The sequence below is a fragment of the Pristis pectinata genome, chromosome 11, assembly GCF_009764475.1.
Source record: "Pristis pectinata isolate sPriPec2 chromosome 11, sPriPec2.1.pri, whole genome shotgun sequence".
NCBI lineage: Eukaryota > Metazoa > Chordata > Chondrichthyes > Rhinopristiformes > Pristidae > Pristis > Pristis pectinata.
Window position 1 is genome coordinate 76,537,246 of NC_067415.1, and position 22,276 is coordinate 76,559,521.

Here is a 22,276-nt window from a genome sequence, read left to right on the forward strand (position 1 = left end):
TGTTTTCTCCCTTTCCTGGTTCTGACAAAGGGTCATGGACCTGAAACGTTAACTCTGTTCCTCTTTCCACAGATGCCACCGAGTGCTTCCAGCATTTTCTGTTTTAATATTGGTAGTCACTAATACCCTTTACTACCCTCATTCGCCTTGTTTGCCGTTTACTCTCTCCTGCCTTCCACCCTATCAAAGATCTTCCTTCCCTCCCTACCTAACCAACCCAACATCTTAAGACTTGTTTTATATTTAACTTTCCCCAGTCTTAACAAAAGGCCTGATTCCCCTCTCTATAGATACTGCCTGGAATTCTGAACATTTCTATTTTATTAATTAATTTCATTTTTGATTATTTATACATTTGGTAGGGCCAGCATTTGGTGCCTATTCCTAATTGTTCTTGAAAACATGGGAGCGAACCACTTTTTTGAACCCCTGCAGCTCATTTCATTCTTCATTGGAAGTGTCTTCCAGCTGCCAGGGGTGGTGGTGGAGGCAGATACAGTAGAGACATTTAAGAGGCTCTTAGATAGCCACATGAATGTGTGGAAAATGGAGGGATATGAGCATGGTGTGGGCAGAAGGGATTTGTGTACTTAGGCTAAATTAATTAGTTCAGAACAATATTGTGGGCCAAAGGGCCTGTTCCTGTGTTGTATGTTCTATGTTTTGGGAATTAATCCCTAGGAATATTGAATTATAGTGAATAAACTATAGAATTAGGCATGCAAGTTACATTTGCCACGTAAGTATTTTACTTCTATGCCGCAAACCTGTAAGCGAGTGTGACAAATAATGACGGTAATAATATTTCTAATCTCGGCCAAGGCGAGACAACATGTAAAAAAATAACTCAACCACAGGGAAGAAAAAACATTTATTGCATAAAATCATCAATACATTCCTACATCCATTGGCAATAATTTTTTTTTATTTTATAAGCAATATTTAATAAAATGCAAGAGTAATTGGCATTATGTATTTGACATTTCCGTAGTACTTCTGTACAGCATTATTACAAGATGAATATGTTTAAGTTATCCTGTAAAACTTCTATAAAAATTAAGCTGTTTAGTGTCCATTAAAAAGTGCACCTTGTTCTCAATATTAATAAAACATTTCAAAATGCTCACTCACTGTTGTAAAAAAATCCGTCAAGCTGTCGCATACATGGTCATTGCTGGGTTTAAGTGCAATGTGCTTCATCATAACTGGTAGGACATACACAAATAATTTACAAATAATAAATTAACATTCATAAAACCAGCAAGGTAGGTCAGAAATTAGGTGGCATTGTGTGAATTTCCTTAGCCCCAGGCTTTTGTTACACTCCATTGGTGCTGAAATTTTCTGGCTTTGTAATGCGAACTATGGCAAAAGAAGAGGTTCATATCAGACTATCACAGACGTGTTGACCTTATAGGTACTTGTGAGCTACAGAAATAAAGTATAGCTACAGTGCACAAAATAACTGGTTCTACAACAAATTTTCAGTCCAGATTTCTGAGATGACAGTGACTTCTTCTCAAATGAGTTTTGGAAGTTACACCTGTTTAACAAAACTGTAATCTATCATTAAAAGCAAATTCACTTTCATAATCATTCCATATTTATCGAAATATGGCTGAAAACACTATGAAATGTGCAATTTCAATTTATGTTGTACCACAATCATACGTAGTTGTAGCATCATTATAAGGATATGTTAATCGTTCAGGGATAATTATCAATATTGTCAAAATAGCTGGATCGACATTGAACCCAAAAGTCTAAGTTAACATTGTATAACTGATCTTTTATTACCAAGTAAGATGGTAACCACTATACTACCAACTGTACTCCAGCTGGCATTATAGAAATGGAGCAGGAGAATTTATCAAAAATAAGAAAAATAGATAAGGCATGGTTATTTGGTCAGGCATCATCTGAGAAGAGCTAAATAGAGTCAACATTTCAAGTCAATAACCCTTCAATATTTCTTACCAATGACCCCTCATCCAGTTCTGAGGAGAAGTCACTGACCTGAAACATTAGATCTGTTTCTCCCTCCACAGATGCTGCCTGAGCAGCTGAGTATTTTCACCATCTAATGTTTTTGTCTCAGATTTCCAGCATCCGTAGTTTGATTTGATGACATTCACTAACAATTTCTGCTCACAGGGCTACATATTCATAGAAGTTTTGGAGCTAAAACTAAGAGCTTCTACAAATCATTCATCATTTATTAAATAATAAATCTGTTTATTTCCACTTTATGGAGATGTTACTTCTAAATCTCATTTGAAGCATGATTGGAGGCTTTAAAACTGCTTCCCACAGCTTAGGTATTACAGGTTTGCATCAAGTGATAACATGTAACCCAGTTAAAATGAAGTCACAGTAACTCAACAGGCTAACAATTTTGTTCAAATGCTATTCAACATAGATAAAGTTGAATTTCCTTAAAAAACCCTAATGGCAAAATGCTCATCATAATATCGATTGTTGTTTCAAAAATAAACCGAGCACTGAAGAAGTTAAATTTGATGAAAAGGCATTTTGTACTGATTTTTCATCTGCAAGTTTGAGATAATTTGAATGCACAGGGCGAATATTAGAAAGCACGATGTTTCAACCATTAGTTCATGTAGTATTTCTTCACTTTATTAGCAAAACATACATAATTCTGGGCCTTGCCTAGTCTTTTGCATTTTCACTGAAATTAACTGTAGCTACAAACATCTTGTGATGCGTCTAAACCCAGCCAGCTGGGCATCATTGTGTGGCAGCTCCTGGTTCTCTGCCTCAACAGTTTCTGTAGCAGTGAATGTCAGTAACACCCATCCTTCCAGCTTCCATCCTTAAGAGAACTGAGTGCAGTAAGGGGCTTTGGAGGCTGAAGAAAACTGTAAATAAAAGGACATAGATTAAATCACAGACCACTAAGCTTCCATTCTGATTGAGACAATACACTAAATACCAGTGGTCAATTGCCACATGGAAGAGAACTCTTGTTTTGCTCCACTAGATATTTCTAAAGTCGGTAATTCACTTACGGTTCATAACATTAATCATATTAAATAGTAGTGGCTGCATATTTTGCTGCACTTCTGAGACTTGGTTCCATTAAGTTCAATCTCTTGTGGTATTGCACATGGAGTATCAAGATTAACAGCAGACTTTGATAAAATAGGGTCACAGCGCAAGATGTGTCAGATCAGGGTGTTCAGATGTAATTCAGCCCTGACTTCAAACTAATGATCATTTTTTATTTTTCATTTCCATTGTGGTTGCATTTAAAATGCATTCTGCCTAAATAAACATTGCACAGTAATTATTACCCTCCCACACTCAAACACCTCCATTGACAAGAGTGAATAATTATAAAACTAGTTTGGACAGACAGGTTATACTGGGACTGTAGACGCAAGAACTGATTAATGGGAAAACATTGACAGCAAATGTGAGCATAAAAATATTTAACCTTTTAAATCATCAATCCTTTTTTAGGCATGTTTTAATGTTTATAAAAATGCTGAGTGTTTTATGCAGTACTACAAACAAGCTGGTATTACAGGGCAACTAGAAGCAATGGAACTGGGCTCTATTCTGACGAGACAAGAAGGAAAAATAAGGGGAATGTTTTAAGAAATAATCATCTTACGTTTGATTGAAAGTTTAGTATTTAGAGAACAGCTATTTTGCTGTTAAACTATTATTGAGGTTACTTCTCCAGGCTGGAAAATAAATATATTACTGCTCATGTATGGTAAACTTTCCAGTGAGCTTTATAAGACCGTGTCAATGAAACGGACAGGCAGGAATGAGATCAAGTTTCATCGACTCCTGAAACTCACATCAAATGAGCCCAAACACTTTTTCCGGGTGAAGCCGCAATTTATTTATGCTTCTTTCAGTTCAACATGCTGCTCATAATATGTTCCCCTCTCCGTTCTGGAGACCAAATGCAGATGGGGTAACCATGTCGCAGGATTGGCCAAGCTGGCCATCCACGGGACGCGGCGACGAGCAGCCGAGGGTTCCGGCCAGTCCGCCTGCCTGCCTATCTTCCAGGCTTACATGCGCGCGCAGGTGCCCTTGGAGAGAGAGCACGTGGTCTCCGCGGGCACCCTGGTTGAGTTCCGCGCTCAGCGGGCCCCTCAGGGGATCGCGTGTGTCGTGGACGGTACGAATGCAATTCTTATTTGAAGTGTTGCATGTTGCGTTAGCGGGTGTAGTGTTGCGTGTGTGTTTCGCGGGTATTAGTTTGCATTGTTTTACTGTAGTTATGTAGCTGCTTAGTTGTTTCTTCTCTTCTGTTTTAGATGTAGTATATTGACATTGGTTGTCCTTTTTGTAGAGCTTTTAGTTAATAAACATTTATATTAAAAAAAACATGTCGCAGGACACACCATTCAGTCAACGAGGGTGACCATGACCTTCCAGTCACCTTCCACTTTTACCTTCCCTCTCACTCCCTTTCCAATCTCTCTGTCCTCGATATCCTATACAGTTCCACTGCAGCTTAATGTAAGCTTTAACAATGCACCTCATCTAAATGCTACATTACAATCTTCTGGATTCAACAACAAATCCAACCATTCCATTTTTTCAGCATTCAATCATTTATATTCCAGATTCCCAGTCAAAATCCTTTGGTAACTTTAGATGATCATTCTGTACTTTCACCTTTTTTAATCTTTCGCTACCTTCCAAAGTTTTGCCACCAATAGCCGGGAATGAATAATGCCATTCATTACACAGATCAATAATTCTCCTTGTTAAGAGAATGACCCACTCACCTACGGACTGGTTGTGCTAATTTGCTCCTGGGTATTCCACTACCTCCAATACTTGAGGTTGGTCTTGGAAGGCCACTCCGACCCGGGATCCCTGTGGTTCCAGGCCTGTTCGGTAAAGGGATGCCAGAGCTCGAGATGGAATGCAAACTGACAGATGAGTGGATCCCATTGGTGTTGCTGACGGTTGGACTCACGTATGCTGTTGCTTTTGGCGGTTGCCTTACTGACAGTGGGAAATGGCTGACACTGTTGACTCTATGTTGAAGTTTATTGAGAGAAGGGCCTACAAATGAAATGAAGATTAAGATTAATTATACAGCATATCCATTTTTCCTCATACCCACGAATTTTAAGTGTATGTTCAAGACCTGCTGTAGTTGCTGCTAAACTGAAATATTGCCCTTCAGTGTATTTGAGTCCAAATCTTTCGTAACAATAGATCTGGAGCAATCCCCTGGCAATATATTTATTGTAAGTCTTCAATGTTTGATCCAAAAGTTATTAGAAGCAAACTGCTGTTTTACACAATGAAAATCAAAAAAACTGCAGATGGTGGGAATCTGAAACGGAAACAGAAAATGCAGGAAAACCTCAGCAAGTCCTCCTGAAATGTTGACTGTTTCTCTTTCCACAGATGCCACCTGATTTGCTGAATTTTTCCAGCGTTTTCTGTTTTTGCTGTCTTACAAGGTTTCTTCAGCACCACTATTGCTCCAACAGGTCTCAACCTGACAACAAAAGTCAGAACTCCGAAGTGTGCCAAGTAATGCAAGATGTAGATCCTTCGGATTGATCTAAATTGCTCCAGGTGATCCTGTGCTTCTTTCAAATTAATATACTGCTCATAATATGTGCCCCTCAAATGCAGATCATGAGGGCATGTTGCAGAACACACTATTCAGTCAACAAGGTTGATATGACCTTCTAGTCCCCTCCAATTTCATTCCATCTCACTCCCATTCCAATCTCTCTGCCCTCAATTTCCAATGCAGTTTAAGGTAAGCTTTAGCAATAGGACTTCATCTCACAGCAGGGTATACCACTATGTCAGTGAGGCCACATTTGGAATCATGTATTCAGTTTTGGTCACCCTGCTATAGGAAAGATGCCATTAAGCTGGAAAGAGTGCAGAGGAGATTTATGAGGATGTTGCCGGGTCTCGTGGGACTGAGTTATGGAGAGAGGTTGAGCAGGTTGGGACTTTCTACACTGGAGCGCAGGAGAATGAGTGGTGATCTTATAGAGGTGTATAAAATCATGAGGGGCATAGACAGGGTGAATGTGCACAGTCTTTTTCCCAGGGTTGGGGAATCAAGAACTAGAGGACATAGGTTTTGGGTGAGAGAGGAGAGATTTAATAGGAACCTGAGGGGTAAGTTTTTCACCCAGAGGGTGGTCCGTGTATGGAATAAACTGCCAAAGGAAGTGGTTGAGGTAGGTACATTAACAACATTTAAAAGGCACCTGGACAGATAGATGGATAGGAAAAGTTTAGAGGGATGTGGGCCAAATGCAGGCAAATGGGACTAGCTCAGATGGGAATCTTGGTTGGCATGGATCAGTTGGGCCGAATGGCCTGTTTCTGTGCTGTATGACTCTGTGACACAGCTAAGCACATTACAACCTTCTGGATTAAATGACAAGTCCAACAATTACATATCGTCAGTATTCAAGCACTTATATTCAACAGAAGTACGTCATACAGCATTCAAATTTAAGTAGGATGGATCCACTGAATGTTAGAAAATCACATGTAAAATCTGCTTGTGTAGTGCTGTTTCATGGTAACTGAAAATCAATTTGTTTTACTCCCCCAGAATAAAATACTCAAGGGCATCGGTTCAAGGTGAAAATTTAAAGGAGATTTACAATTTTTTTTACACGTAGAGAGTGGCAGGTGCCTAAATTACCCTTCCAGGGGAGGTGGTAGAAGCAGCTATGACAACGATGCTTAAGAGGCACTTAGGCAGCCATATGCACAGGCAGGGAGAAGGGATTAGTTTGATTGGCACCATGGTCAACACAGATATGGTGGTCCGAAGGGCCTGTTCCTGTGCCGTACTGTTCTGTGAAATACAACTGGGACCACGTCAGGCTGAACCATGTCGCTCACGAAATTCAACTGAGCATTTCCTATTGTGCAGCACTCTGATATGTCTGACATGCATCAGATGCACATTAAATGACATGCAATGCACCTTCTTTAGAACACTGTCAGGAGAGTGATTCCATGTCATCCCGTGAGCGCCCTTCATTGGACACTTCCCTAAACAATCAATTAACTACACAGGCACAAGAAATTCTGCAGATGCTGGAATCTGGAGCAATACACAAAAAGTGCTGGAGGAACTCAGCACTGAGCCCTCCAGCACTTTTTGTGTATTGAATCAATTATCTATAGGCTGGGACCCCACTGGTAAACTGACCTCCTTCCCTCCACCTCTCACCCCACCGATCTCACCCAGAACCCTTGAGACCCTGGCCCACTAACAACCCAGGCCCACAATAACCTGATCTCCCCAAATCAGAGCCACATTTCAGTCCTCATTCCCCCAACAAGGTGCCCATTTCTGGCCAGCAACTATCCCCATCCCCTACCCCAGCCCATCTGAGCCTTCCCAATCTCTGTCCAGCACCGCAAGCACCCCCACCCCACACCAGTCCCAAGGAGATGCAGTTCACTCTAACTTTCAGTAGCGTGTGACGGATGGTGCAGTTACATTGTGTGCCTAACAGATATTTGCATCAGCAGATTCACAACTGTAACACATCGATGCAATCACGAAGAAGGCACGCCAGCAGCTCTACTTCATTAGGAGATTGAGGAGATTTGGATCATCACCAAAGACTCTTGCAAATTTCTACAGATGTACGGTGGAGAGCATTCTGACTGGTTCCATCATCACCTGGTATGGAGGCTCCAATATGCAGGATCGAAAGAGGCTGCAGAGGGTTGTAGACTCAGCCAGCTCCATCATGGGAACAACCCTCCCTACTATCAAAGACATCTTCAAGATGCAGTGCCTCAAGAAGGTGGCATCCATCATTAAGGACCCTCACCATCCAAGATATGCCCTCTTCACGTTACTACCATCAGGGAGGAGGTACAGGAGCCTGAAGACCCACACTCAGCATTTGAGGAACAGCTTCTTCCTCTCCGCCACCAGATTTCTGAATGGTCCATGACCTCATGCACACTACCTCGTTATTCCTCTTTTGCATCATTTATTTATTTTTGTAACTTATGGTAATTTTTATGTCTTTATATCTTGCACTGTACTGCTGCCACAAAACAACAAAATTCACGTTATGTTTATCAGTAACAATAAACCTGATTCTGATTCTGAACAGTCATTGGCACTGGGCAACAATCCTATCATGTACCATTTGGAGCACACAACAATTTCTGGACCTCATTGTTTGCTTTTACTATTGCTTTGAGTATTATGGAGCTTTCCAGAGTCACATTCAATCAGAAACTGAAATGTATTACTTTGTCACATCTTGCTGATGTAACATTAGTTCAAGTTACTTCGTAACTATGATCCAACATTCTGGAACTCTTTCTCGAAGCACTTCAGTCCCCATCACTTCCCTCAGCTTCCAAATGATTTGCTGGAATTCTTCACCGCCCCTCTGTTCCCTACCCTTCCCCAGCCTTTCTCTTTTCCAGCTCCCAGTTGCACAATGCCTATTTTTGTCTTCCATCTTACAATCTTCACTCCACACATCAGGAACTTCTGTAGAAGCCCAATTGGTCTTTTATTCCCCCTCACTGCCACTCACCATGAAGTGATTGATACACATCCAACACAATCCCAGCAGCAAGTTTCAAATATGCCTCTGAGAAAGCAGGATCAAGATCCCTAGCTTGCATTAGTGCCCATCTTATCGCACAAGAGCCCACTCCACCGACGTGAGAATACTTTAATACTGGTTGCACCGTGGCTTGGTATGGGAAGTCCAATACACTGGAATGCAAGAGGCTACAGAGGCTGGTGGTCTCAGCCATCACGGGTACAGCTCTCTCCACCAGTGATGACATCTGCAAGAGGCGATGTCTCAGGAAGGTGACATCCACCATTCAGGACACCCACCATCCAGGCCATGCCCTCCTCTCATTGCAGCCATCAGGCAGGAGGTACAGGAGCCTGAAGACCCATACCTCAAGGTCCAACAACAGCTTCTTCCCCATTGCCATCAGTTTCTTGAACCAACCTGAAAAACCCTAATTCTACCTCAGGCTATATTTCACTCAACTTGTACTAATGTCTTTATATTATTTTTGTTTATTGTGCTGTGTAAGTTAGTATAATTTATGCTGATTTAAGTCTATGTTAACTTATCTTTGTCATGTCTGTAATGTACTGTGCTGCTGCTGCAAAAAGCTAATTTTCATGGTATTTATACCCTGGGTATGTATGCCTGTGACAATAAACTTGAATCTTGAAACCATTGTTCCCTTAAAACATGCTGGCATCTGAACTGCTGCCAAGGAACAAAATAAACAAAGCAAGAAGCTGTGTCTTTCAGCAGTTCCCATTTTGCTGACATGTACTATTCCACCATGTGAAGCAACATTAATCGTCTGGGTTCCAGTAGCAAAAGCTGAACTTATTCTGTTTGGCTTTGCCAGATCAATGGATTCTGTCAGGGATTATTGTAGGTAAACCCTGTTTTGACTGGATAGGGTTACAAGCACTGTTACAACAGCAGGTCAGCCACTGAGAAGGATATTACTGTTCTCCAGTATTCGAGCTGGCCTACTTCAAAATAAAATCCCTGCTCTCAATGTTACACAAGGAAAATCATTAAAGGTATCACTAGAAAATGTTGGAAATACTCAGTGAGTCAGGCAGTATCTGTGGAAAGAGAAACAGAGTTAATGTTTCAGGTTGAAGAGACTTTGTCAGAACTCATGTCCATAAATAGGCCATTTTAAAGATACAGTAAAATCTGCTTTCAAGGAATCCTGATGGTTCAGCATCTCGCTCATGAGGCAATGTTTGCCAGGAATCCTTCCCACTCGCTGGGACCCCAGTTCCCACCCTCCCTTCCCTCTCTCCGGGTCCGTATTCCTGCCTTCCATTCCCACTCAACAGTGCCCCAGTTCCCAAGCTCCACCCTCACACTGGGGCCCTGGTTCCCGCATTCCTTTCCCACTCTCCAGGGCCCCATTGCCCATGTTCCATTCTCCCTCACCAGGATGTCAATTCCCATGCTCCATTCCCACTCACCAGAGACCCAGTTCTCACGCTCCTCTAAACTTAAGTGGTTCACTGGAAAATTCACTATAATTTTTTTTTCCTTTTATGAAGGCGGTTTATTCTGTGATTACATGAACCACATTAATACAATATTACAGTACTTAATTATTCACATTATTTAGTTTCAAATTATAACATGGTCATCACTATTCAGAACACACTTGAGCCCCTGTGATGCCCACCGGTCCCGGAAAGCCCCCATTGTACCCGTGGAGTGGACACCGCGTGCTCCTTCTCCATGGACACATGGGCACGGACGTAACCCCACAAGAGGAGTAGGCAATTGGCTCAGGCAGAACTCTCGACTGCCCAAGAATAATTCATTATAATACTGTGTAGCATCGAACAAAAGTGAATTTAAACCGTGTTGGGGCATTAATGGAAATATCCTGGAAAATCTGCCAGTCCAGTCCCAAGCATGCCAGATTATCGGAGTTTTACGATGTATCATACAAGGTGAACCCCTGCATTCACTGGATCATTATCCAGGATTTCCACCTGAAAGTCAACTACCCAAACACTCCTGTCCTCTGTCCTTTGGGTCCACTATTCCCTCCTGACAACTTAATTCCTCCTGTTGCTGCGTCTTCCCAAGTGCAGAGGCTCCACCTCTTGCCCATTCATAATTCTCCCAGCTTCCAAACACAATAAGAAAACTCAATTCAGGTGTACACCAATTTTGAATACAATATTTGTTGCTAATGCCTCAGTTCTCTCCACACCGGAGAGTCATATTGCAGAGTATACTTTGGCTTTGCCAAGTACTGTTTTGGTCTGCCAACAGGACCTGAACGCTTGAGGCATGTATTACCATTCCAACCTCTCCATCTTATGCCCACTACAGGTTGCAAAGAGGCTCAACTCTTCCGGTAATAGCAAGGCAACTTTCTTTCATTAAATGCTACATTTATTTAGATGACTTAACTTCCTCCTTTGTACGGCAGGAAGTGTTAGTGATGTGTAATGTGTATGTTGTGGTTCATGGAGAAATGAGAAATATCAGAGATACATTAATCCATTTACAAGATGTGAACATCGAACTTATTGTTCGTCCTCAACAGACCCTGAAATGAGGAGACTGATGGATGTTATGGTTATCATAAATGAGACTATATTTTTTTAAATTCCTGATTAATTTAATCACTTGACACCTCAGCTGTCATGGTACGATTTGAATTCATGCTTCTCCACCAAAGGTCCAATAACTTAACAACTATAACACCATACCCAACTTGGAGACCCTTGTCAATACATGCAAGCAAAAGAGAATCCTTTGTCCTTGATATTTGCCTGTTTTGGTCCTCTTACTTTTCAAGGCTAACAGAAATACTACTTTTTCTCCTTTTCAGTTTTATTTCCATGTTTCCCATCTCATCTGTATTTTGATTTACCTCCCAATGCCTTAACTATTTTTTTTATTTATTCATTTTTTGGGATTGAGACATCACTGCCAAAGCCAGCACTTACTGCCCCTTGCGAAGGTTGTGACAACTAAATGGCTCACTAGACTACGTTAGAGAGCATGTTAAGAGGCAAGCTCATGGGGTAATGTTGAGTGACAATGGGCCAAACTGGAAAAGGATGACAGATTTTGTTACCCAGAAGACATTAGTGAACCAAATAGATTTTTACAACAATCCAGTGGTTTCTGTGGTCATTATTACTGAGGGTAGTTTGTACTTTTACACTGCCCTCCCCCAAAATTCTATATTATTAATCTAAATGTAACAACTGTGAGGGGATTTGAATTCAGTTCTGTGTATTGTTCATGCAGGCTTCTGGATCACTTGTCAGGTTATCTAACCACTTTGTCCTCACTGCACCGAGTTCTTGATGGCCAAGTATTTGATGATTGGGTCCCACTTCCAATACTCTCCACTCTATTTTCCATCCTGATTGCCATCCACTTGTCGTTCATATGAATAGGTCTGTGGGTACTCCACAAGGATCTGTCAGCAGATCCCCTGTATCAACTTCAGCAAGCTCCTGGACCACTGTTGGACTTGAATGTGGATTTCAATGGTGGAACACAACCGGGAAACCAATGGGTGAACTAATCCAGCAAGATCGAAGAATCCTGAAACTTGCCAATATTTATAAATGTAAACATCAGTGGTTCCATATGGAATGTCTGGCAAAGCCCATCAAGCACCCGGCCAATGTAGTTTTCCAGCTGCAGCAGCTGTTTCAGTCATCAATTTCCAACTTTTCTTTTGAATTAATAATTCTTCAAGTACTTCTATTCCCTTTTCTCGACTACCTTCAGTTCTCTGATTAAACTATCCTTTCATTTATCTTCTGTTTTAGTTCAGTGGCAAGGCTGCTTTTGGTGAATTGGGAAACAGATACGTAATTCCATTATTAAAGCAAGAAAGGGGAGAGAATATAAGAATTAATGAAAAATGTTAGCATCCATTATTCAGGGAATGACAACAGAGCACTTAAACTATAATCTGGGCAAACTAAATTGTCAAGGAAGTCATGTGCATTTCTTCTTGGAATATATTTTGGATCATATCCTGGATCAAGACTAAAGGTGTAGACATTTTTGGATTGGAGTGTGAGTAAAGAGAAAGGATTAATTAGTAATCTTATAGAAAAGATTTGAAGTAACTCCAAAACTACGATCTTTAATTTAAATAAAAGCAATAAAATTGTATAAGGAGAGAATTGGTTAAGGTAGATTGGGTTAGAAAAGGCGGGTAACAGTGGCAGAAATATTTCATTATTGTCCATAAATATTGAGAAGTAATAATTATATAAGAAGTGATCAATCCCTGGCTAAACTAAAGATTTGTATTAGATTAAAGGGGAAGCCTTATAATATTGCAAAATATCATGAACTTGAGGGTTGGGAAAATCATAGGACGAATAAAAAACACAAGCAAAGGAGGAGAGAGGTCAATACAAAAGTAAACCAGGAAGAAATATAAAAACACGTTCTAAAAACATCCACATGTTAAAAGGAAGAGATTATCAAATGTAATCATTGGTTCCTTAGCAACTCAGAGGAGAAATAATAATAAGGAAGATGGAAAGGGCAGAGATGTTAAACAAACACATTATATCTGCCAATGCAGTGGAAAGCACTGAAAAGATACCAAAAATAATCGGCATGCAGAGGCAAAAGAGAGTAAAGAACTTAAAACAATTAATATCACTAGAGGAAAAGCTAACAAACCTCGTAGACAAGATGGGCTACTTTTTTGGGTTCTAAAAGAGAAGTGGCTACAGAGATAGTGGGAATCATTGACTGTTGTCGTCAAAAATTCCATAGACTCTGCAAAGCTCTGGTGGATTGGGAAACAGCAAATGTAAGTCCACTGTTCAAGAAGAAAGCAAGAGAGCAAATGGGGGACTATTGTATAATGCTGAGTCTATTGTTAAGGAAATGAGTAGAGAGTACCTCAAGCATAATCTGACTAGGCAGAACCTACATGGTTCCACGAATAGAAATAATATTTCACAAACTTATTACAGTCAGAAATTATAGCATTTTTTAATGTTTAAAATGCATTCAATAACATGCCACATAAAAGATGGCATGTGCTGTGGTTAGTATATTTATAAGGATCAGCAGATAGAAGTCTGAAGATTGGAATAAGCGGTCATTTTCAGATTAGCAAGTTACTATTGCTGGGCGTCCCATAGATCACTGCCGAGCCTCAGTTATTTATGATCTAAATTAATGACTCTGATATAGGGACCAACTGCAGTTACCTGACGATACAAAGATAGGTAGAAAATAAGTTATGAGGAGGACACAAAGAGTCTGCAGAAGGAAAAGGATAGTAAAAAAGGGAGAATGTGAATCAACTTTCATAGGACATTATTTAAATATTGAGAGAAAATTAAATGTTGATGTTAAAGGAGAACTTAGTGTCCTTGCACAAATAAACACCACAAAGTTAGCTTGCAGATACAGCAAGGAGTTTGAAAGATAAATGTAATGCTAACCTTACTATCAAGAGCAACAGAGTGCAAGAGCAAAGAAGTACTTGCTGTCCAAAGAAAATTGAACAGGGCTTTGTTGAAGCCTTGCCTGGAATTCTGTATATTGTGGGCTACTATCTCATTTAAATAAGGTTAAACTTGCCCACCACTGTACAGCAAGGAGATTATCAGATTAATAGGATGAGGGAGGCGTCCTGTGAGTAGACTAGACTGAAACTGTCAGAAGAATGAGAGATCATCTCATTGACCAACATAACATTCTGAATTGTCATGAGAATGTAGATTCTGTGAACTTAACAACAAAAGAGCAAAAGAGAAAGAAGGAGGAGTCAGTCACCTGGGTCATTGTGCCTTGCTTCAGTAGGATCTTGGCTGATGTTTTACTTCAATGACACTTTCCTGTACTAACCTCATATCTCCTGATTCTCTGAACATTCAAAAATTTATTAATCTTTATCTTGAATATAATCAGAAACTGGAACTCTTAGATAGAAAATTCCAAAAATATGCTTCACCCTTGGTGAAGAAATTTCCCCTTACCTCAGTCATGAATGGCTGACTTCTTATTCTCCAACCGTCACCCTTGGCTCTTCTAACCCTATCAACGCCCTATTTTGTCTTTTCTTCTTCATCCAATTCTGCTTTAATATTCCTATGCCATTTGGCTTAAAGTAGAATCGTGGTTATGTTCACATTTGCCTATTTAGTGTCAACACTTTCAATGCAGGTTGTGGCAACAAATGCAGTTTTCATTCTTAATTGTGATGTTACCAGGTTGGTCTTGACTATGCAGAAAATTCAGCTCTGAGAAAAAAACTCTTCACATTGCCAAAAAAAAAAGCATCTGAATTGTTTTGTTTTCCACTGAGCCCAAATCTCTACGGTTTGATTTGAAAGCTCCTGCCCCTCTCCCATTCTAGAACTCAACTTTCCACTCCAACATCATTGATCAGGTTCCACTGCTGGTCTCTATGACGCATTTAATGTCAATATTTATGTTCTTAAGCATCAATTGCACTGTTGTTCCTCCAGATGGAAACAAATAAATCTTGAAAATACTTCCTTTAAAATCAAACAAAATAAACATTAACAAGGTAAATCTTATGAGAACACTGGCTGGCATTGTTCAAGACCTTCAGATACAATTACTATGTTTAAGAGGCATTTAGACAGACACTTAAATTGGCAAAGCACAGAAGGACTACAGTCCTAATGTGGCCAGATGGGATTAGTATAGATGGGCAAAAAGATCAGCAGTAAAGTGGTGGGCTGAAGGGCCTGTTTCTGTGCTGTATGACCCTATGACCTTGTTCTACAGACCTTCTAATTCACCTAAATATTGCATATGCATTAGTGGTGAGAAGCAACTGAGATACACCATGTAACGGGGCCACAGGTAAGTAACACCCAGAGTTCTTCCAATTCCCAGCTAACAGAAACAAAATTTGTATTTCTTAGAAGTTAATACTGAGTATAAAGATTTTCTTTTTAGCCTAAGAATAGTATTTAGTTCAACAAGAAGAATATTCAAAAATTGGAGTTGGAAAGAGGACATTTGAATGAATAGGGAAATCCGGATTATTCATATTGTTTTTTTTGTTTATTCATCCTTCAGGATGTAGGTACCCCTGGCGTGTCCAACATTTGCTGCCATCCTTAACTATCCTGCGGTAAGCCACTTTCTTGAACCATTGCAAAAATGATGCAATTTTGATAAAGCTGAATAGCTTGCTGGGCTGGTTAAGAGGGCAGTTATGAGTCAGACACATTGTTGTGTGTCTGGAGTCACATATAGCCAAAACCAGGCAAGGACAGCAGAAAGACAGTATGATCCTGCATCAGGACTCTGTGTGTAGAGGGGAGATAGTCAGTAGAAAGAGTTGGTAGGGAGAGGTGAGGGATATAGAGAGGAGACCTGAAACAGTAACCATCCTTTGCCTCCACAGATGCTGCCTGACCTGCTGAGTTCCTCCAGCAGTTTCTCTTATGCTCCCAGAACAGCAGACTTCACCTCAAATTTTTTTTTAATGATAATCTGGTAGGTTTTACAATCACCAGTACTGTGATTTATGTCTTTAACTTTTAGATCATTTAATTAGCTGAATTTTAAATTCTGCGGTTGCTGTGGTGGGGTTCAGACTCACGTTTCTTGTTTATTATTCTGGCCCTTGGACTGCTAATTCACAAACGTTACTATCGTGCCACCACTGTACACTGACCCTGCATTGCACTGGCAGGATAGATATTCAGCAGACAACCCAACAAACCTCATATGACAAAGTTTGCTCACAGACTGTTTATACTCACATGCTGGTGACTGCAGTCGTGAAATTCCATTCTGCAGGTTTGAATCAAAACTTCTGCTATTCTTAAAGGAGTCAGGTGAACTGGTAGTACTGAATGAACGTGCAAGGTTTGGCATGCTGCGTCTGAGTTTCTCTGCAATAGAAAAAGAAAGGTTAGTTCAACTGCAAATCAAAAGTTTATGCAATCACACACTTTACACACTGACACAGCAGTGTAGAGGCAGGCACGGTGGCATAGTGGTTAGCATAATGCTTTACAGCGCCAGTGACCCGGGTTCAAATCCAGCCACTGTCTGTAAGGAGTTTGTACGTTCTCCCCGTGTCTGTGTGGGTTTCCTCCCACATTCCAAAGACGTACAGGTTAGGAAGTTGTGGGCATGCTATGTTGGCGCCGGAAGCGTGGTGACACTTGTGGGCTGCACCCCAAAAATCACTAAGCAAAAGATGTGTTTCACTGTGCGTTTTAATGTACATGTGACTAATAAAGATATCTTACCTTATCTTATCTTAAAACTGTATTTTAAAAATGAGTGAGAAACTGCTTACAGGGTAAATCTTATATAAATTAAGAACAGTTCCAGTGGAAGGTGATACATCTGCAACATCATTTAGGTTATAATTTGATTTTTAGATCTGAAAAATGCAAACTTCCTAAAAATTAAACCTTCGAGTCATAGAATGAAATAGGTTTTGGCGCACTGAGTCTGTGCCATTCACTAATCCTACACGAATCCCATTTTTTATTCTCCCTACATTCTCATCAACTCCCCCCAGATTCTACCTCTCACCTACACACTACAGGCAATTTACAGTGGCCAATTAACCTACCAACTCTCACGTATTTGGGATTTGGGAGCAAACTGGAGCACCAGGAGGAAACCCACGGGCTCACAGGGAGAACGTGCGAACTCCACACAGACAGCACCTGAGGTCAGGATTGAACACGGGTCTCCGGTGCTGCCTCAATTTTCCTGATCAAAAGCAACGTAAACCTAAGCCTAAAAAAAATTTAATGTGTTTTTGTACATTGTGATTAGATGCCTTAAGTTAGAATGATTAATTCATATGGAACAAAAAATTGTCCAAAAATTCCCATCCCAAGGTATTTTGGGGAAGCCAGTGTCAGTGCTTAACTTTTAGAACTGGCTGTAAGTTGGAAAGGAAATCTTGAATTATCTGTTTATGCAAAGACAAGTTTTTCTTCTGGACCCCTGCTACATGACAATGTTAGCAAAGTAACAAGTCATTGCCAAAATAACAAAATGGCATTTGGTTCTGTCCTCAATAGATGCTTGCAAGTGTGAATATCGGGAACAGTATTTGTTAGCAGTGTTTAAACTACTAATAAACTCAACTTTTCTTCATCAAACTTTTCTCCATTAAAGCATCTTTATTCTGTTAATGGTTGGACATCAAACATTTCCATATCGGACAAACGTAATGGAAGATGATATAAACAAAAGGGAACATTGTGTCAATCAAATTGTCACAGGAGTTTGTACTACAAGTAGAGAGCTCAGAGAGAGAGAGAGAGAGAAAGAGAAAACATGAGAGAGCTCAGTGAGAAAGTGAAAGCGATAGAGAGAGAGTGGGAGAAATGGGGGAGAGAGAGAGAAAGAGAGTGTGAGAGTGGGGAGTGGGGCAGGGGGAAAGTCTGCCATGAGTAACAGACGGAACACTTGAGTGGTTGCCATGGCAGATTCGATCTAAAATCATTACAGTTAAAGTAGAGATAAAATTTGAACTAAATAGTAAAATGCAAAGGAAGTCAACAGGCTTGACCACTTGCATAGAGAGAAAGAGTTAGAGTTAAGGCTTAAAGCAGTCTAAGATATGGAATAATGAGGTCATACTAGACTATGGCAGTTAGCAATATGTTATATCATACCTTCTGTAATTTAATATAACATCATATATCATTGTTATTTGTAGTGTTTGTATTTATATTACATTTTTTGTGATGTTTGGTCAGGTTTTTAAGAAACTTTTTAATAGTTCTGAATTGTGCTGCTCTGTGAGCCTTAACTGATCTTCCCCATCAAGACACATACAGACTGAAAGCAGAAAATACATATACCTACACACGGAAGGGGTTCTCTACGAGAAGTATTTGATGTAGTGCCCAAAGCAGGTGCAGGATAGAATGGGTCTGGCATAGGCAAACCTGCACAAAGGTTATGCCTCCACAACCTCCCACCAATGTGGAGAGCAGAGACCATGGAATGAGTGTCCAACATGTTGGGATGGGGTGGTGGGTGAGGTTGAATGTTGGGAAGACCAGGCTAGTGAGAGATGATTCTCAAAGAAGATCGAAGTAGATGATTGTAAACTTGGAAATCCTTAAGTTGCTGCAAGTTTAGCAATGCTGTGTTGGTGAAGACAGACAGCTTTGATGTCATTGTTCTGCAAAATATTGATTTATGAATAAAACTCAGTGTTCATTGGAAGCGATAATGAATCAGAAGATCATGTTATGGAAGATCAATATTTTATTCTTCGTTGAATAATAATATATGACAAACACTAGTTTAACTATTATTTTATAAAACTTTTCCACAATGAGTATTTTTTAAAGGTTTTTAAGTTTTCCTGAACAGTGTCTCTTACCCTATTTTAAGTTGCTAATAAGGTTCCAAAGCCATAAAGCCACTTTGCCTGCTGATGTGACAGAAGAAAGAAGTGAAAGAGAAGAACTGTAATTGTAGATCCATTTAATTCTGGAGCAAGTTTGCACTGTTGATTTTAAAATGGTGGCACTCATAATTACTATATTGCAATACAACTCAGCCTACTCAAAGCATCAAGTAACAACTAGTTCTGAAATGATTAATTTTTTCCAATGAAAGTCAATCAATAATGGGAAAAGGATACACTGTTAGGGGTTTGGTGATAACCATTTATCAGGTTAGGAAAGAATTCAGTTGTAAAACATTAGAAATATCAGTTGGCTTGTTGAATTATTTACACTTGTTTCTAATCATCCTTATTTCTTGTAAATGTGTTTCTCTGTTATTCTAAGTTGTATTTGGCAGTAAAATCATGGAAAATTGTGGACCAAAAAACAAACTGCTGGAGGAACTCAATGGGTCAAGCAGCATCTGTGGAGTCAAAGGGATGGTCAGCATTTCGGGTCGAGACGCTTCATTGGGACTGAGAGTGTCAAGGGAAGATAGTCAGTATAAAGAGACGAGGGAGACGGATGAACCAGAGACAGAAAGGTGTCAGGTGGAACCAGATGAAGGAGGGATGATGGGCAGATGGAGCCTGGTTAGGAAGGTGAGGTGGGGGGGGGGGGGGGGGGGGGGGGCGGTGGGGGGAGTGTGGATACAGTGGCTGGTGGGTAATAGGTGGAAACAGATAAGGAAAAGAAAATCAGGTAACCTACACCCCCCCGTGTTCCTTTTCCATTCCTACTAGTCCACTGAGGTTCTCTCTCCCTTTGTCCACCTTTCCCACTTCCATTTGTCCATTGCCAACACACCTATCTATTTGGGTTTCTTCTCCCCTGACCTACCCTTCCTACCCCCTCCCCCATCTGGTTCCATCTGCCCATCGTCCTTCCCTTATCCGGTTGCATTCATCACCTTCCAGCCTCTGTCTCTTCCTTCCCTCTCCCCTCTCCTACCTGGTTCACCTGCCCACCTTTTTCCTTATCCATTCCCACCTATTATCCATCAGCTTCTGTCTCCACACACTCCTCTCCCTCTCCCCCACTTGGCTCCGTCTGCCCATTAACCCCCCCCAATCTGATTCGACCTCTCATATTCCAGCCCTCACCCCTCCCTCTCACCTCTTTATAATTACTATCTTCCCTCTACACTCTCAGTCCTGATGAAGGGTCTCGACCCAAAACGTCAACCACCCCTTTGACTCCACAGATGCTGCTCGACCCACTAAGTTCCTCCACAGTTTGTTTTATACACCAAATTCCAGCATCTGCACTCTCTTGTCTCTCAAATGGAAAATTGTGAATATGGAATTTAAAAGGTGTTTACATTTACATCTGACCTGAACAGTGAATTGATATTTATAGCTCTTCTTCATAACTTTGTCTTGAAACTTTAGCATATCTGAGGAGTCAATTTAAAAAATTACAATGACAGCGGTTGTACATAGGAGCAATCTGACATTAAATACGACCATGGCATTTTATCCATGGCCAATACCAAGTTGCAGTCATTGTAATTCCATTGGGACATTCCTCAAGGTTACTGGAAGTGTGGTTTGGATCTGGGAAGAAGGGCAGGACTGAAAACAGGTCAAATTTCAGTTTTGTAGACATTCAGCAGAAATTCAGATTTAAATCAATATTTCACAGTCATTTGTTCTTTGGAGGCTGAAAATTGCAGCAGTATATCTGAGGTACACAAGGCATGCGGTGTACAAATTTTTGAGTGTGCTGAAAACATTTTTAAATGTTATCAATTGCTATTTTGAAGTACAACACTGTAGTTCGCATTTAAAGTGGTTGGGTAGTTCCTTCACTGGAGTAGAGTTAATAAGCAATGAATCAAAGATTGGGCAGGGCAATGTAAGTCCTCTCACACATAGTTAAGATTAACATAGAACATAGAACAAATGTTCTAACAAATGTAGTGTGGAAATTAATCTTCTGCCGGATGCACAAAACACACAATGTGTTATCATGTGCTGAAATAATGAGACTGAATTTCAGAAGTGCAAACTTCGCATGCTTAACATGTACAACAAAAGACCCCACATCTTTTAAAGAGGTTTTACCCACGCTATTCCTGATTTGGTGGCAGCACTGAATGATACAAAAGAACCTCTGTACCCCAATATGTACACCTTGGTCTTGAAAATATAAATCCTAAATAAGCCGTGTCATTGTTGACCTTCAGGATTTTACCTGCACTGGTCCGGTACTGGTGTTGCTCAGTGGTATGACCTTGTGAGTAATAGGATGGATAAGCACTGGAATTCAAGTAGGAGGAAGGTGTTGGGCCTCTTCTGCAGTCTCTGATGCTGGAAAAAGTCTGTGAATGCGGCATGCTTCGTAAAGGTGGAGAGCATCTGGTGAGTCGAGGCTGTGGTGGAAGTTGGTCAAATTCTTCTTCGTCTTCGAGACTGCAGCAATCATATTCCTGGTCACTCCCTGTCCCCCGCTTTACTGAATATAGTGATGTACTGGAGCTGCGTTGAGAGATAGTTGTTGAAGTGGAAGCATAATCTTGTCGTAGACCTGGAGGTCAGGAAAGAGGATTGCAAACATAATTAGGAAACAATTTGCCACTTTGAGCAGAAGCTCCCAATTTATGAAATACCGTAAAATAAATGCTTCTGTTCTAAAAACTAAATCCTGATGACACTACTGATAGCACTAAAATAGAACATGCAAGGCAGTTAACAAAATATGAATAAACTTTTCACTGCACAATGAATCAGTATGTAGAATTATTGAGGTGTTAGCCCTGGATTAGTTGGTAGTGATTTTGCCTCTGGGTCAGAAGGTCATAGGTTCAAATCCCATTCCAGAGATCGGTCTACTGAGGAAGTGCTGCGCTTCTGGGATGAGACGATAATGTGAGGATCCATAGCCTCTCTAGTATTGGCCTTAAAAGCTACCAGCAGTATTTGGAAAAGGAGCAAAAGAATCCTCTGTAGCACTCTGCCCTCCAGTTATGTAATGCATTTGAAGATAGTCTGTGACACAGCCTTTTATTGCTGCTACCTGCTATCCTTACCATGTAGGATACACCAGGAGCTTCATGGGTGAAAACTTCACTGCAGGCTAATGATAACCAATATTTTCTTACTTCACATACACCACAAATCATTACCTCAACAGATCATCATATCAATTGAAAAAGCAATGCGAGTATTGTACCCAATTATGCAAATGAGAAATTATTAGTTCAGTCTGTTAGCTGGCTTTCTCATACACTTGACCCAGTATTACTTCATGATCTGACAAGTGTGTGGCATCCTGACTCTACTCTCTGTAAGCTTATCT

The 22,276-nt window shown here is 40.4% G+C and overlaps 1 protein-coding gene across 2 annotated transcripts in view; it reads right to left on the bottom strand.

Moving 5' to 3' along the window:
• Nucleotides 1-856: 856 nt before the first annotated feature.
• slain1a (SLAIN motif family, member 1a) overlaps nucleotides 857-22,276 on the bottom strand; it is a 92,023-nt gene continuing 70,603 nt past the window's right edge. For both annotated transcript variants that reach the window (XM_052026297.1, XM_052026295.1), the window contains 4 exons: nucleotides 21,173-21,505; nucleotides 16,304-16,435; nucleotides 4,776-5,058; nucleotides 857-2,879 (listed from right to left, as the gene is read on the bottom strand). In XM_052026297.1, the coding sequence (XP_051882257.1) occupies nucleotides 2,804-2,879; nucleotides 4,776-5,058; nucleotides 16,304-16,435; nucleotides 21,173-21,505 (824 nt within the window). In that variant the 3' untranslated portion in view covers nucleotides 857-2,803. The remainder of the gene's footprint in view (nucleotides 2,880-4,775; nucleotides 5,059-16,303; nucleotides 16,436-21,172; nucleotides 21,506-22,276) is intronic.